This window comes from Pocillopora verrucosa, chromosome 8 (assembly GCF_036669915.1).
Source record: "Pocillopora verrucosa isolate sample1 chromosome 8, ASM3666991v2, whole genome shotgun sequence".
Taxonomy (NCBI): domain Eukaryota; kingdom Metazoa; phylum Cnidaria; class Anthozoa; order Scleractinia; family Pocilloporidae; genus Pocillopora; species Pocillopora verrucosa.
Genome location: NC_089319.1, coordinates 18,032,647 through 18,048,319, shown reverse-complemented (window position 1 = coordinate 18,048,319; position 15,673 = coordinate 18,032,647). Strand labels below are relative to the sequence as shown.

At 39.2% G+C, this 15,673-nt stretch overlaps 1 protein-coding gene across 3 annotated transcripts; it reads left to right on the top strand.

Moving 5' to 3' along the window:
- Window positions 1–1,442: 1,442 nt before the first annotated feature.
- Window positions 1,443–14,462, top strand: LOC131795489 (cysteine-rich motor neuron 1 protein). 3 transcript variants are annotated; one of them, XM_059113072.2, is made up of 10 exons: window positions 1,443–1,715; window positions 4,673–4,785; window positions 8,244–8,630; window positions 9,422–9,637; window positions 10,432–10,501; window positions 11,143–11,210; window positions 11,417–11,620; window positions 11,972–12,041; window positions 13,039–13,103; window positions 13,749–14,462. In XM_059113072.2, the coding sequence occupies exons 3-10, from the start codon at window positions 8,270–8,272 to the stop codon at window positions 13,772–13,774; spliced, it is 1,080 nt and encodes a 359-aa protein (XP_058969055.2). In that variant the 5' UTR covers window positions 1,443–1,715; window positions 4,673–4,785; window positions 8,244–8,269; the 3' UTR covers window positions 13,775–14,462. The 3 variants fall into 3 exon arrangements, with proteins under 3 accessions (XP_058969055.2, XP_058969054.2, XP_058969056.2); XM_059113071.2 differs by having other exon boundaries at window positions 1,445–1,715; window positions 8,258–8,630; XM_059113073.2 differs by lacking the exons at window positions 1,443–1,715; window positions 4,673–4,785 and adding an exon at window positions 5,789–6,074 and having other exon boundaries at window positions 8,258–8,630.
- Window positions 14,463–15,673: the final 1,211 nt, after the last annotated feature.

The window sequence follows — 15,673 nt, the reverse complement described above, 5'->3', positions numbered from 1 at the left end:
AAAGGGACGGCTTTTTCCGATGGGTGTCATGACAACAAAACCAAAATGCAAACAAAAACAGCCCATCAGAGGAGAGGAAAGTGTCGCTAGGAGCCGATGAAAACTCATATAAGTAAACGATCACGGGCGCGGGAAAACGCGGATAGTCATGATTGGTTTCTGGCAGTGGTTATGAGGGTCGCACGAGTTTTCTGAACCAATCACGGAGTGCAGTAAAGCGAACCCTATAAAACCCAATTGGTTTAAAGAAATTTTATTCTCAATCTGACACTCTTTGAAAATAACTTCTGTAGTAGCATATGAACATCATACGTGGAATTTGAAGTGATTATAGGGTAGTTAACCCTTTAACTTTTGTGAGTGACCAAGACAGAATTTCTCCTTAATATATTTATACAATATTATGAAGACAAATGATGAGAATAAAGAAAAATATCAATTATGGGCCGGGATTACAAATTGATCCGATACCAAATTCTCCAAGCTAGTTAATGAGAATCATTTTGGCAGACAGTAAGGAGAATTACTGTGTTGCGTTCTTCGGCAAAACCGGCTTCACTCTCACAGTGGCTCTCTCCATCCAGGTTAGGACTAGAATTGGCGAATTGTCAGGGAAGCCTGTTAAAATGCTGGGGGCTAACCTTGCGATGGACTAGCACCCCAGCCAGGGGGAAGTAGTAAAACTCCTAGTCGCTTCATACTATATGGAAACCGGGTGGGCGAGCCACTAGGCACGAGAACAGACTTTAACTCTACCTTTTAACAATAGCGAACGCTTCATAGCTGTCGGCAAAACCAAAAGCACTCGTCCAATGGATGATAAGTACAATGATCAATTATTTCACGAAATATTGTGAAAGCTGCCCGTCTGCAAATTCTCAGCAGTGTGTATGGGACGAGCCTTCATTGACTTCATTGTAGCAGTCATTGTAGTGTTCGGTGTTACCCGCAGAATCTCGGAAGGTATTGTCTGTGATCCCGTGAAAAATTCCATTTAGGTTTTAAACGCCACTCCTTTTTAAAAGATGCGAGTGTCATTGCGATAATTCCTCGGTAATCTATAGCTCCTTGACTTCATTTCACGTGAGGCACATAACTAAGCTTATCAGAGAGGTTTTGGAATTCTATAAGATGATTTTTATCTCAACAAACTCAAAATAAATACAACGGATAACTGTCAATAAAATGCGCATGCTGTTCTAAAAGTCGGTAAAAGCTTTTTAAACACCTCAATCTGCAAGATGTTTTTCACGGGTCATTTCCCTCGACCTTTGCGGGGGAAATTCTGCCTTACTGGACTTGCCATGAGAACAATGCACAACTCATAAAGAGTTCTTTTATATGAGATACGGAATGTTTTAAAGTGAACGCCTTGAATACCGCAGAAACTCGAATGAAAGAGTCGCTTAATTATTCAGTGAATATATCTCCCCACAATCACCAACAAATACGATAAAATTCCGGAGTCCTCCCCCTCAAATGAAACCAGACATTTTATCTATTACTTGTCTTCTAATCAGATCCTTTCATCCTGTGAGAATTATATTACACCGCATGATATGTTTTGATCAATTGAAAACGGTCTGGATCACAAATAACAGGAGAAATCTGTAATATTCCTTTAAACTGGATCGTTGTGAATCGACGAGAAGAGGATCTTCTATCTTTTAGAAGGGGCCAAGAGAAGTCCTAGCAAAGACGTGGACCGCAAGCAGGTCAGTTATAATTCTTGCCCTATTATTTTTAGCTAAAGCTGGATACGTGTCTTAAGAGTTTTCGTGAGGATGTTGTACGTTTCTGTCTTCGTGTTGAGTGTCCGAAGCCGGCCAACTTTGATTTAACGACAACGCAGTTCTAACGACTTTGCAGACTAAAAATAATTGTTTTCAAATGATTGTAACATCTAAAACTTGGCACAATCCTGTCAAGGCCGGGGGGGGGGGGGGGGGGGGTGAACACGGGATATGCTATGTGGCTCCCTCGAGGACGAATTGAGGGAAAACGTCGTTCTGCAACCCGGTTGAGGGCAAGCTTTTGATGAACACTGGCTATAAAATTTCGTTAGGGGAGTTGTTTCTCTCTCTCTAAGTGATCTTTTCATTAAATTATCTAACTTTACCTGAATTTAGGGATCCAAGTCATCTTTAATGAGTTTTTGACCAGATCCCTGTGGGGTTAGAAATGCTCAGTTCGTCCCCCCCCCGTTCCGTTTTGCGGTCCTTCACAATTATTTATTTTTCGTCCCAAGTAAGACCCTAATTGTCGATCATAAGCACAACAAAGGATAAGAAACTCTTTGGTACACGCATTAGTGTCATAAAACTAAATTTATGTATTTGATTATGACTTTATTAATCGTTTTCCCCGAGCAGAAATTTCAATCCGAGTTTTGTAAGAACATGCGAACGTAACTGCCTCTTTTATTGATTCAGGAATTTAAAAACCCTAAAAATGCTTGTAAGCAAGTGTAATTTCCGGATTTTAAGAACTTGAGCTAAATATTTCACATACTGCTTACTTGTTGGCGGTAATGGCATAGAAACTAGGGAGCTAATTGCGCTTTATATTTCTGAAGTTCCAGAAGATCTAAAAGTCTCGTCATTTTTTGCAAATAGTATTAAAGTACTGAATTAAAAAGCAGATTTTTCATCGCAGATTACCAATCTGACTATGGGGATTGAAAAAAGCAATGAATTCCTATTTCACTCGATTCAGCCGATGAGTGTTTTGTTATATATTGTCGGCATCAACGTCTTTCTAGACTTTTCTCGTCGTGGCGAATGGAACAAATCGCTGATCTTTTGGGGGAGAATGAAAAGCTAGAACCCGTTGTCCTTCCTAACGTCGCTGCTTTCGACTCAAATTTAATTTAATAATGTTTTAAGTTTTTCTTTTGATCTGAGAAACAATAGAACTGTCCTTGCTGGTCGCAAGGTGCATGAATACTTTTCCTTGTTGAGTCACGTCAGTCAAATCACTGATTTTTTTGGGGGGAGAATGGAAAAAAACCATTGTCCCTCCTAATATTGCCGCTTTCGACTCAAATTTAATAAAGTTTCCTTGTGTTTTTCTTTTTTAAGATTTTCTTTTGATCTGAGAATTAATAGAACTATCCTCGCTGGTCGCAAGGTGCATGAACACCCCCACCCCTAAAGTGTCGGGGGGGGGGGGTGAGGGATGGGGTGGAGATTTTTAAGATAGCATGCTATCTGTGTTGCCAGGCTACAGCTACCTTAAATCATTGTAAAATTATGTTGATTCTGAGCTTTCTTTACCGAATGATCTATTCGAACGTTCGCACATTGATTAAAAATTCGAACTCGTTTAATTAAAAGCTATAAGTATCTCCATTAGACTGAGAAAAATTCGTTTGATGATATTACCGATCCAGTTAACCAAACTGATCACTGGGAAACTCATGAATGAACGCCATCTTTGAACGCCATCTATGTCGGTGCATACTTTGCTAAAGAAGCTGTATTGAGTCACTATTCAACAAATTGGGAGAGATATGATTAATTATGCGTTTAGGAGTTGGTTTCCGTTCAAACTGGGTATTCTATGAAGTATGTCTTTTGGTCGTGCGTATTTTTTGTACTCTGATTTTTTTGTCAAATGATAACAAAATAGCCACTGAGTAAGGCTCCACAATCTTTAAAAACAAAAAATCGCAGGGTCAAGAACATATTGACCTGGAGTTGAACATAGATTACGACAACAATTATGATGATAGAAAAGAACATTCCTTTTATCGGTGAGAGAAGCGCTCTCATTACATCACGTGAGGTTCGATTCGCATGAGCGCTTAGAGTGCTGCTCTGTACACGACTACAGATTATGGCAGAGTTCAGTATGGGAAATAACCAGATTTATTATGAACAGATTGAGAAATTCACAGACTATGTCAGATGAAGAAAACAATAATGATAGGAAGTTTTCCAGCCTGGTGAGAGAGGGTGTGTGCGTGGGGGGGGGGGGGGGGGAGGGGGTTTACCAAAGTTAAGGTTTGGGATCAATATCAGTATCTGGGCAACTGCCCACCTACCCCTCCCCTAACTCAACAACAGTCAATTGACAACAAGTTAAGGTTAATGTTGGTCTAGGGGAGGGGTAGGTGGGCAGTTGCCCAGATACTGATATTGATCCAAGGTTTGTACGAAATGCTCCACCCTGGGGTCCAGACCCTTATCACACTTTTCCATATCGTGTTCAACAGGGAATCAACTTATCCTGGGAGTTAAAAATCCCCACACTTGAGGTCGTGACAAAGAATGGGCCAGGGAAGAGGGTTGCCAGGTTACCAGGTTGCAAGTGACCCTTCCTTTGTTGTCTCTCTCGAGAAAGGAATAATTTCTAGTGCTGAAATACTCGGGTAGACCTCCCTTTTCTTGGTAAAGAATCGTGCTTGCGCCTTAACTTTCATCCACATAATTATCTCAATAAAAAAGACATCACATCCTATTTTACGCTTATGACTGTCACTCTTCTATGTGCATGTAAATGAGCCTTCTTAGTCTCTCTCTTGAGGGAAAATTCTCTAGTTTTAAGTAATTATGTTGTCGAGGCCAGGAAAACTAAGGTATACCCCATGAAGTGCTGTTACCGTGACAAAACATTGTCAATTATTGACCGCTTGTAATCAATTTCATTAATTAACTTTATTACTTTTCAGGTCAGTTTTTGCATGTGTTTTACCAGTGCACAGGCAGTTGTTCAGTCTGCTAACTAGCTTGAAGGGTTACACGAAGGTCAGAGGTCAATGTTCATTGGAAACCTGTGACAGAAGTAAGTTCTTACTATTAGGTTTGAGCTGTAGATTCATTGCCTATTTCTTATAAAATCTATGTTATAAATGCTTGAATGTTTCTTAATTAAACTCCATATAATCGTGTATTTCAGATCATATAATTTCTACGCATTAACTTGTCTTATTGCTTATTTAATTGACAGTTTCCTGGCGTGAATATATCGGTATTTTGTCAATTTTGTAACGGCACGAATACAAAATGATAACATGTACGCCATTTGAGAAAGAGAGCTATGTCGAGCCAAGCGAAGTCGGACAACATTTTTAGCGTACATGCAATAATTTTGGTAAACAGTTACCCAAGACATAGAAACCTTCCATCGTGTTTTTCTGTTTCAACTTGCAACGTTCGTCCCCCAAAGAAGCTCTGGTTTACGATTAAAATATATATTTACGAAAGGTGGTTTAATTTCCGGAAGAGGTATTCAGAACTGCTTCTATTTCCAACACCCGAATCTTTGAAGAACAATATTTTTTGTTTTTGAATTTTTTTGCTACATGTCCTCGACAAGATAACTATAAACTTGAAACTTGAAACAAAACATCTGAGCTTTTATTTCCTCATTAACAAATAATTGGGATACAACTTGAACACGGATAGACTAGACCTTAAGACAAAGCCTTCTGTCATGTTAGGTAAAGTTAAAGTGAATTAATTTTCAGAAATAAGGGTACAGCCTTTATATCTCGTCGACGAGACGCATCTTTAAAGAGGAAAAACGTTACTCTATGAAGGCCACACACACACACATGGATACTTCCACATTGTTATATAATGTTGTTTATCATATAACGAACTTAGAACTGATAAGATCTCATGGTGTTCACCATTTGCTTGTTTCAGTCGGATTATAACATGCCATCTGGAGAAACATGCTTAACAATCAAAATTTCAAATTTTCACGTTTTCAATGATTCCTTCCTGTCATTAAGAGAGAACTAACTGTCAATAAGAAAATACCTATATTTATGCCTATATTTACGTATGTGGTAGGTGGTGACAAACAAGGTTACAATTTGAAAGGAGTTTTCTTCTAGAGCATACTTTGTGTTCCAGACGTGTGGAAGATAGATTTTTAGAATACTCTCTCCTTAAAAAAAAGCCGATTTAACCTCTTGACCAATTCAATATAATGTTACAGCCGTGGTAAAACATACAAAACATAACTCAGACACATCTCCAAAGAAAGGAGGAGGCGAATCTGGTCAGCGATTTTAGTTCACGAAAAAGTCCCATGAAGAAAATCTAAACGTGTTCGTTGATCAGGTGAGGCCGTCTGTAATCAAGTGGGTTCAATTCAGCTCTGCGTAACATAGAAAAAGCGTTTCGTTTGAGTATTTTTTGTTGTTGTTCTTTTTTAACCACTTAATCATCGCATAATCGGATAGAAATGGATGATAAGAGGATATATTTTGCGTCGATAGATTACAACTAGCAAATTTCTAAAGCGTCAGCAAGAAAATGAGAAAAGAAATCTACAATCTGCACCAGCTCTGTGGGGTGTACAGACTTCAACATCTTGGCATGAAAATGAATTGAGCCATTCAGCATTTTGTTCGGTTAGTGTCCTTCCGATTAAGTTTCGAAGGGAGAGGATATACCACAGAACTTACATCTATCGCCGTAAAAGTGTCCATAGATAATGAGCAAATTTCTGAATGCAAACGAAAGCTTCGTTGGTCGAACTATTGTTTTGCTGTTACTGACAGATTCTTGAATAGTTTCTTTCATAAAAAAAAGGCTGAGAATTGAATTTCCAACACTTGAAGTTTCATTTCATTATTTGGGGAGATCTGTTTACAATATATTTGTTATTTTGGTTCCATTTCTCTTCTTCTTTTACTTAGGACTTTAGAGATATAAGAATGCATTCTCAATGTTTAAAGTGTTTCTATATTTCCCTTGGTGGAATGAAAAACGGCGAACTTTGATAATCGTTCGCATATTTCTTGCTTCAAAAAAACTTCCTCCCAAAAATTTATAGTATAAAAAAAATTACGTGTTAAAATCTGGCATAGCTGTTTTTGTAGGTCGGTGAATTCGTTGGGTTCTTTCATTTAGAAAATGTGTTCTTGTAAACGATTATTTGTCCTTTGAGTTTTAATTAAAAAAGAATCTGATAGCTTGCTTGATTTGATGCATTCTGAGTGGCATGTGGTTTGATATCGAGCGTTTTTTTCCTTTGGCGGAATAATATGGGGCTTTTATTTCAAAGATACAAGTTCTTATTTTTCCTTAAAGCAACTAATGAAGAAAGGTGCTGTTCTCTGATATTCATTCAATCTTGGCTAGCTTTTGGTATTAATTTTTTTCTGATCGTGCAGTGGAAGGTAGAGTACTTTTCTGCTCACTGCAGAGAGCATGAGCGGTCTGATCGACGGATTTGTCAAAAAGTACCAGTTTAAGGATGCGAAAGATTTCAATGCAATGCAACGAAGAAAAGTACAGTTTAAAGATGCGAAAGATTTCAATGTAATGTAACGAAGAAAAGTACAGTTTAAAGATGCGAAAGATTTCAATGTAATGCAACTAAGAAATGTCACGGTTTTGTTTAATTAAGCATTAAGTGCAATCCAGATGGCATGCATAGTAATCATTTTAATGTCATGGGAACATGCTGGGCTATGCTTTTACTTCCAGCTACTAGCACATCAGTGCGTTTGTGGGCTACCACAGTCTTGAAGGAAAAAAAAACACTTTTGTCTGTAAACTGAGCTTATGATATCCTAAACGGCTATTTGGCGTTCCAGTCGATTTTTCCCTCAAGATGTCTATACAGGAGATCCTCAACTACTGAGTCGAATGAGCCTTTTAATTTTCGTTTGAAATCTCTAGAAGCTTCACATCGTAACCGTACCTTACACATACTTGTGTCGTGCACATAATTTGCTCGTCTTGCTTACTTCCTCAAAATGCAACGTCAATGACTTCGGGAGATGTTCGTCTGTAGCAGGACTTAATAACAATGGCGATTTTTGAAATATTTGCTGTAAATGATCATAAAGGAGAAGAGTTGGTTTGGGAAAATAGCGAAAAATTTTAACTAAACTAGACTCGTATTTACTTTCACTCCGGCTTTCTGTTGGAAAGAAACGATGAGATTTGCGTTTGTGCTTCTCTCAATTAACATCAGCTGGCTCAGTTGATATAGCTTGTTTCTCGATGAAAGGTTCACTCATAAATGTTCGTTCACAAAGAGATCCCTCATAAGGTTCGCGGACCAACCCGTTCCAAAAACGCTCGACATCTTTTAGTGTGGGTCTACCGCGAACGCTGTGTGCATATTTATACACAGTATCTGTGCAGATTTTGCACCGAAAAAACTACTTTCTTCCGCCATTACACCATGCCATGTGCTCATCAGTCAAAACGTCGCACATGTGTGTTCAGGACTTGACTGCGATTTGCGGCTTTCACCATTTTAATACTGAATAGTTTATCCTTCTTAGATCCTCGTTGCCATGGAAAAATTATATTCATTCGCATCGGCATTGTTGGTGGTATTTCTGTGGTGCACTACAGCACAGAGTCCGCTTCCAGTTCTCTCAGACTGTAGTCCTTGCTGGTGTGACAGCGCAGGAAACTGTCCCGACCCTCGGGAAGTATGCCCCGAGATACTTAACTGCAATACAGGGGTGGTGAAAGATAAATGTGGCTGTTGTTACGTTTGTTTAAAGTCAATCGGAGAAATGTGCAAAAGAGAGCCATACCAAAAGGATGAGGAAAGATGCGACCGGGGACTGCAATGTCTACCGGGTGAAGACACGTGGAAATGCGAAGATTTTAAACCAGAGAACCTTAAAATCAGCAGATGTGAAAAGAGTAAGGCGATCGCCTTCATTATCTTGTGGTTTTATACTCTATGCAAAACCAGTGAAGGTGTTGAGATACAATTTTTGAAGCACCGAAGTTTGCGGCACTCGTTGCACACTTCCACCTTAAATCATGCGAATTTTAATTTGAACGACTTTTTTCCGGGACAGATTCTGTCGTATGGAAAAGGTCGATAAAAAAATTAGTACAGGTGATCACATGATTTAGAGTGGAATTTTGTAAAGATAAGTGAGAGTGAGTTTTTCAGACCAAACCAAAATGGACAAGGCTGTAGGGCGAAGGCAGTTTGAAGTAAGAAAAATCTAGAAGTGCTTGTTCATACCAAATTACCTGAGGAATCATGAGCCAAAAAATTAAACCAATTAAATTTTGATAGCATTCATTCAACTAATTGGTTGAAAAAGATTACTACGTTTGTCAAACTTAAACTTTCATAATATTATTATTTAAAAGTCATTCAACTATCGACTTGGAAAGAGCACATTTTTAATTTAATCGCACTGGCGTTCCAAATTTGCAGTCGTGTTATAAATTTGCACCCATGTTACATGAAAACTGCACCCTTCTCTAATCATTCAAGGACTGAGTAGTTTTTTCATTTACGGATATTATTATCCAAAATAATACGCAGACTGAGAATCGATTTCTCGCAGCGTTCTGTCCCCACATCTTGTTAAAGTGAGAGTCCCCACATCTTGTTAAAGCGAGAGTCGCTTGATGTTTCGTTAAGACTTTGTACCCATTAAACACTGTCATATTTTTTTGATAATTGATATCAGTGGGCAAAGACCGATGTTATGACCTGGTCACAAGGAAATCCTATCGAACTGGAGAAATTTGGATCCGAGGAGATTTCACTTGCACAGCGTGTGAATGTGAAAGTAGCGGTCAGTTATACTGCTGGTCGATAAAGTGTAACGTTCCACTCTGCAAAGACCCTGTTCGAGTCGAGGGAAGATGCTGTGAGTTCTGCTTGGACAGCGACGCCAAAAAGGGTAATTAAAAATAACATTATGTAATTTGCAAGAGAACATCAGTTTATATTCTCTTGGTTATTTGTGATAAGACTACCAAAATGAACTTTATACTTATACCACCACAGGTGAGAGATCTTTAGTTTGTGTTGGAAGGCAAGAGATCATGATCATCAGCTGTAAGAACAGAAGGAATCGTTGGGGAAAGATAGCTTACAACAAGTCTTCGTTACACGCATCCCGAGAAGAGAAAGCAATCAGGGGAAATTCGGGATGCGGGGGGGGGGGGGGGGGATGGGGGTACAATAACCGCCCATGCTTTTGAACCCCAAGTGTTTCACGATAACCAAGGCGTGATTGATTTTACTTTTGCATCTGATTGGTCGAGAGGGTGCATGCGGGTTTTATAGACCAATAACAGAGCTAAGTAAAAAAAATAATTAATGGCAGTCTTGGATTTCTCTCGACACTCAATTCACCAATATTTGCTCTGAGACTTCAAATTGCTCAAATCCTGACATGTTGACCTTCTGGAGCCATGTCCTGCAACTTAGGAATAGTTTAAAAAATTGTAGATCACGCACCACCAACATTCACACCCAAGTCAAGGATCTCGGTTCATAGAGACACTCTATTCAAGATACTGAAAGATGAAATGTCATACTCTGTTGAAGATTCAAGACCCTTGAAAATATATACCATTGGACGGTACAAGTATCACTCCGCCCGATACTTTTCTTAGCTAAGCTGGTTGCTATTTACTTTTTTGCCATTTGTTAATAGTAGCTAAATGACCTGAGGATTTTTCTTCTTAGTGTGCCATTTCAATGGGAAGACGTTCTTTCAGAGTGAAATCATTGTGTTACAAGACCGCAAGACAATTTGGTAAGTAGAGAATTCCTAAAATTCACATCCATAAGGCTTGCTGCGGGTTTGCGGCTTTTTAAGCTTCTTTACTTCACTCAGTGATCCACAACAGAAAGAAATCATCCAGATCTAGGTAAAATGAAACGCAATGTCAATATGCCGAATAATTTATTGAGCCAGAACGCGTCAAAGGTCTGCACAATTTCACGAAACGCCACTGAGTTGTAAGAACTTGAGGGATTATCAATATGCTACTTACAAGGTCAGGTAACATGAGTACATGTGCGTATCTCCGATTTCTATAGCGCAAAGTGACTTGAAGTGTGTTAAATTCACTCCTTCCAAATGAGAGGCTTGTCCATTACAGGTTGTTCCTTAGCTCTCTGTCGAGTTCTCCTGACAGTTTCTCTGGTACTAATTCGTACTCCTAGGTGGAGAGTGAGGTGTCGTGCCTAAAAAACCAATCCACAATGACCCAATCAAGAATCTCGCTTGAACCTCATGATCCGGAGTCCATGTCACTTCAAAAACATTGTCTTTCTTTTTTCGTGCGATAAAAAACCTCGACTCACGCAATATTAACATACCTTGTCGAGTGAACCGCATAAAAACTACGCGCCACGTCAAAAGTATTCGGCAAATTCTCGTTTTTGTTTCAGCCAGTGTCAAAACTCTCGAGGTTGGGTATGTGAAGAGAGCATCAAACGAAATATGCAACCACTTAACGGTAAGTTGCGCTGGGAGATTTCAATCCCACCAAACTACAACCAATTTTGTGTAAAAAATAATTCTGCCCTCACTTTATGCAATTTTGCGTTTAAAAATATTCTGCCCTCTAATCGATTAAGCCAACCCACGTCACGTTACACCACGCTACGGCAACAGCATTTTTTCCCCTAAAGTTTCCTCATAAAAGTTATTCATATCACACAGAGTCACCGCAGTGTGTTGATCCACTGTCCAGAAGAGTCTTCAAGAAGGGTGAAATGTGGAGATTAAGTGAATGTGCTCACTGCGTTTGTGGAGAATCCAACACAGGCAGCTGTTCCGTAGTGCGCTGTCCTACACCAAGGTGTAATGACCCTTTTAAGATAAAAGGGATATGCTGTCCAGCGTGTCCACAGGACTACCAAGAAGGTTGGCTACACTGTGCGTCATACTTTCTCATGTAAAACTGTGATTAGAGATAGATCAGTAAAAAACGTTTTTCCATTTACCTCACGCGTCTTGTCACACAATAAGGTTCTATTCTGTGATTAAAGTTCTCTGCATTCGTGACCAGTCTTAAAACTGGTGCTTTTATTTCAATTGCAGCGCTGATTTGGGCGCTAATTTTCTCCCTAAATGGCCCGAGCATCCTGCTCGTTTTAGTCAGCAGTTAACACATAGGTGATAGGAGATAGAAATAATGCTTACTGATGGACCGACGTACGCCCGCTACAATAGTCAACACGTGATATGATTTATTGCTTTCTTGTTATCACCTAGTTTGTCACTTTGAGGGAAAAAAATACTTCCGTGGTGAACTTATAGTTCTACCTGACAGATGCACGTCGTGGTAAGTTGGTCTCTGACTGAAACGTACTCTTTATGCCACAGAATATTGCTAGACATTGTGATAAAAGTGACGTAAGTCAGCTAAGGGTTATCAGTCGTTCCGCACTACGGTCGAATCGCACTCAGTCTCTTCGTGCCCAGCGTGGTCGATTCGTACTAAGTCAGTTGAGTCGTTTCGTACCCATACTAATACTAATACGGTATGTATGTCCATGTAAGGTATGTTAAAAGTAAGAATAGAATAAACAAAAAAACGACAGAAAACATTATCATTGATAACCAAAACGAGGAGAAAAAACCACACACAAACTATTATCGATAAGAAAGTCGCATGCATAAACAATAGACTGTTTCGAGATGAATATGAAATCGATTTTCGCAGTAATGAACATTACTTGAGCAGTGGTGAAAATAAGGCCTGAAAAATTAAAATTTAGGCCTACACGGGATATGAACCCATGACCTCTGCGATACCGGTGCAGTGCTCTACCAACTAAGCTAACAAGCCAATTGGGAGCTGGTTATTATGTTTATTCCAAATAAACCCGTGAAGTGATAAATAAACGACTGTGAATAACTGAAAATCATCTATGAATAATTGATTCATCTATGAATATGAAAGCGGTCTTCGCAGTAGTGAAAATAAGGCTGTTCCATTTAAAATATCACACCTACGCCTTTCACTAGGCAACAATTCAGTTGCCCCTTTTCTTAAGGAGGTCGTATGAAAACACAGCAGAATTTTGCGTGTATCACTCGCTTGACTCTTACCTCACTCGTTCGCGTGTGGGGTTTTTCGAAGAACTGCATGTATATTGGGACGATTAAGAATAGAGTAATGGTTTGGGTACGAATCAACTCAGACTGAGCCCTAATCGACTGAATTTGGGTGCGACACGACTGGGTATGAAACGACTGTGGGTACGAAACGACTGGATACCATGCTACTGGGGTCAATAGTCTCGATATATGATTTCACTTACCTTCATTTTAAACAGTACATGCGTAAACTCCCAGTGGCAGTGCTCATCTTGGAGGTGTTCGTTTACGAAGGTGATAAAAGGTACGTAGGTCACTGGTTTATGTTTCGCACCATGCACATCTCATCTCCTATTCATTTGCATACGATCGAACTTATATCTACAGCTGTTGTAGAAACCGATCTCCTAGCCCCAGTCCGCGCGGCTATTCATGTAAGTTTGACCTTCGCGCGGATCATGCAAATAAAAGGCGCAAGCTCGAGTTGAAATGTAATCGCAGGTAACGTTCTTATGCCAGCCGTATTCCAAAATCGTCGGGTAAATCGCCCTTTCGTCTTATGTTATTAGTATTTCGTACTACGTTATTCGTATATCCTATTTTATTCCAATCTTCCATTCTTAATGCATTATGTTCATAATACTTTACTTATAAACCCCCTGGCAATGCCTGTAAATAGAAGAGTTCGGTTGAGTCTTCACCCCCGTTCAGGAAATTAAACTCCTCTTAAATTTATTGCTGGTGCGTTGGTTATAGCTGTAGAGCCCCAAAACTATCATGGAAAACTGAAGAAAAAAAATTGTGATGGTAATAGTTGAATGAAAATGCTTTTTAAGGAGAATGACACTACTTTGGGTTTGCAAAAAGTTAGGGTCAACCGAAATCTATTTAGTATGATGATGTCTTTCGGCGACGCTAACTATCCTCAAATGTTGTCTTTCTTTTGCAGAACCCTTAGCCATGAGACGAGACTAGGCCTCCGGAATTCAGCTATAGCTTTTCAGCGCCCCTGGAAAGGTTCATTTCAGTTATATGATCCATTCCAGATGAAAGGACGTCGACAGGCAATGCCGTGAGATAATTCAAAATTGCGATGCTCCGCTAGCTTTGCGGTGCATTCCCTTTTTAACCGGAAATAATGCATAAGTTCTCGCCGGAACCATATTAATATCGCTGAGAGGACGTATGCAAAAATATCTCAATTTGCTTTACATTTGATTTGCAATTCAAATTAAATTTGAAACTTTTCTGACAATCAAGGAAACATTTTTCCCCTCTGGGAATAAAATATAGATTTAGAGCTTTAGGCTCTTTTAATTCACGGTATGGTATTTCCTTAAAAAGAGGAAAAGAAAACTTTGTTTTTAGATGAAGCCATAATGAGAAGCTCCCTAGTTCACATTTTTGCACAAAAATTTTAATTGATGACCAGGAAAGTCGTGATCATGTCTGGATCGAGAAGGGGTGTACATTGTGACATTGGTAGGAAGTTTGTTGCAAACTTACAAAGTCTTAAAGCTATGAGTCAATTCAATTTGTTTATATTTTATTCTATAGTCTTCTTAGAAAAAAATAAGAAAACAACTGAGACAATTAATTAGGCAAATGAATAATACTTACGCCAAAGGTAAATAAAGTTTAGCTTTTGTTCCACAAACTCAAACTTCCCTGTGTGGCTTAATGCTCCATTAATAGAGGTTGACCTGAGTTTTGTAGTGGATTATTCAGGTTGATGTTGCCGACAGAAGCTGTAGCTGAATTTTATTTCGAGGCGCTTTTCGATCGACTGTCGTAGAGCTAGAGGGAAATTACAGCCGATCTAAAGGCAACTGACTAACTAAACGAAACCCACTAAAAGCACGGGAAAACGCGGATGACTAAGTCGCAAATTGGCATCTGACTGGTCCAGAGGATGGCTTAGTTTTAATCAAGCGACGCGCAATGCTATTTGTACACAGAGTTAAATGAAAAGCAATCTGAGAAAACCATATAACCGGACTGAATTTAAAGCAAAGATCTCAAATTCAATAAACTTTTGAGTGTACGAGTTACAAGCTTTTGAGGACAAACATTCGTGATAGTAATCCCAACGTTAAGGTCAAACTGAAGACAACAGCAAGGACACCAACTAAAAGCGCGGGAGAACGTGGGTGACTCAAGTCTCAAGTTGGCATCTGATTGGTCAAGAGAATGGTGCGAATTTTGACCAAGTGATGCGCATTGCTTTGTGAGCAGAGTTGAATGAAAAGCAATCTGTGCAATGCTTCAGATCTGAATTTTCAGCAGTATCTCAAACTCAGGAAAATTTACAAGCTTTTTGAGACAAACATTTCGTGAAGAGGTTTGTACCAGTTCATCGAGAGGTGTAAGGTCGTGCTAAGTCTGCAAATTATGTCCTGTCGTGGAGCTTGTGGTCTTTGGAGAAAACGCGGCTCACCGTATTGAATTGTAATCCTCGCAGTCGCAAAAAACTATTTTCATTTATTTAAGTCCATTTGTCTAAGGTGAAACCTTTTTAAGGCAAGAAGCCATTTCAAGTATTTCAAATTAAAGCTTTCCGAGAAACGTGCATATTTTCAAATATGCCAATAATCAAATTGCATGCTTTGTTGAACAGAATGAGGAAAACACGTACTACTAAAGGCTGCTCGGAAGGATTTCATGGACGAATTGTGATGTGACGAAAGTCCTCACCGGGAAAATTTATTTGATTGTTTTCAAAAGTCTCCCTCCACCGCGCCAAGATTTGCAAGAATTCAGGAAATGAGGTACTTCATTGTCGTTAGTGTTACTACTATACAATAATAAGGAACCTGAATCTTGTAAATCTGGAGATATGTTTTTGCAAAGTAATGCCACATCTAACTACCTTTC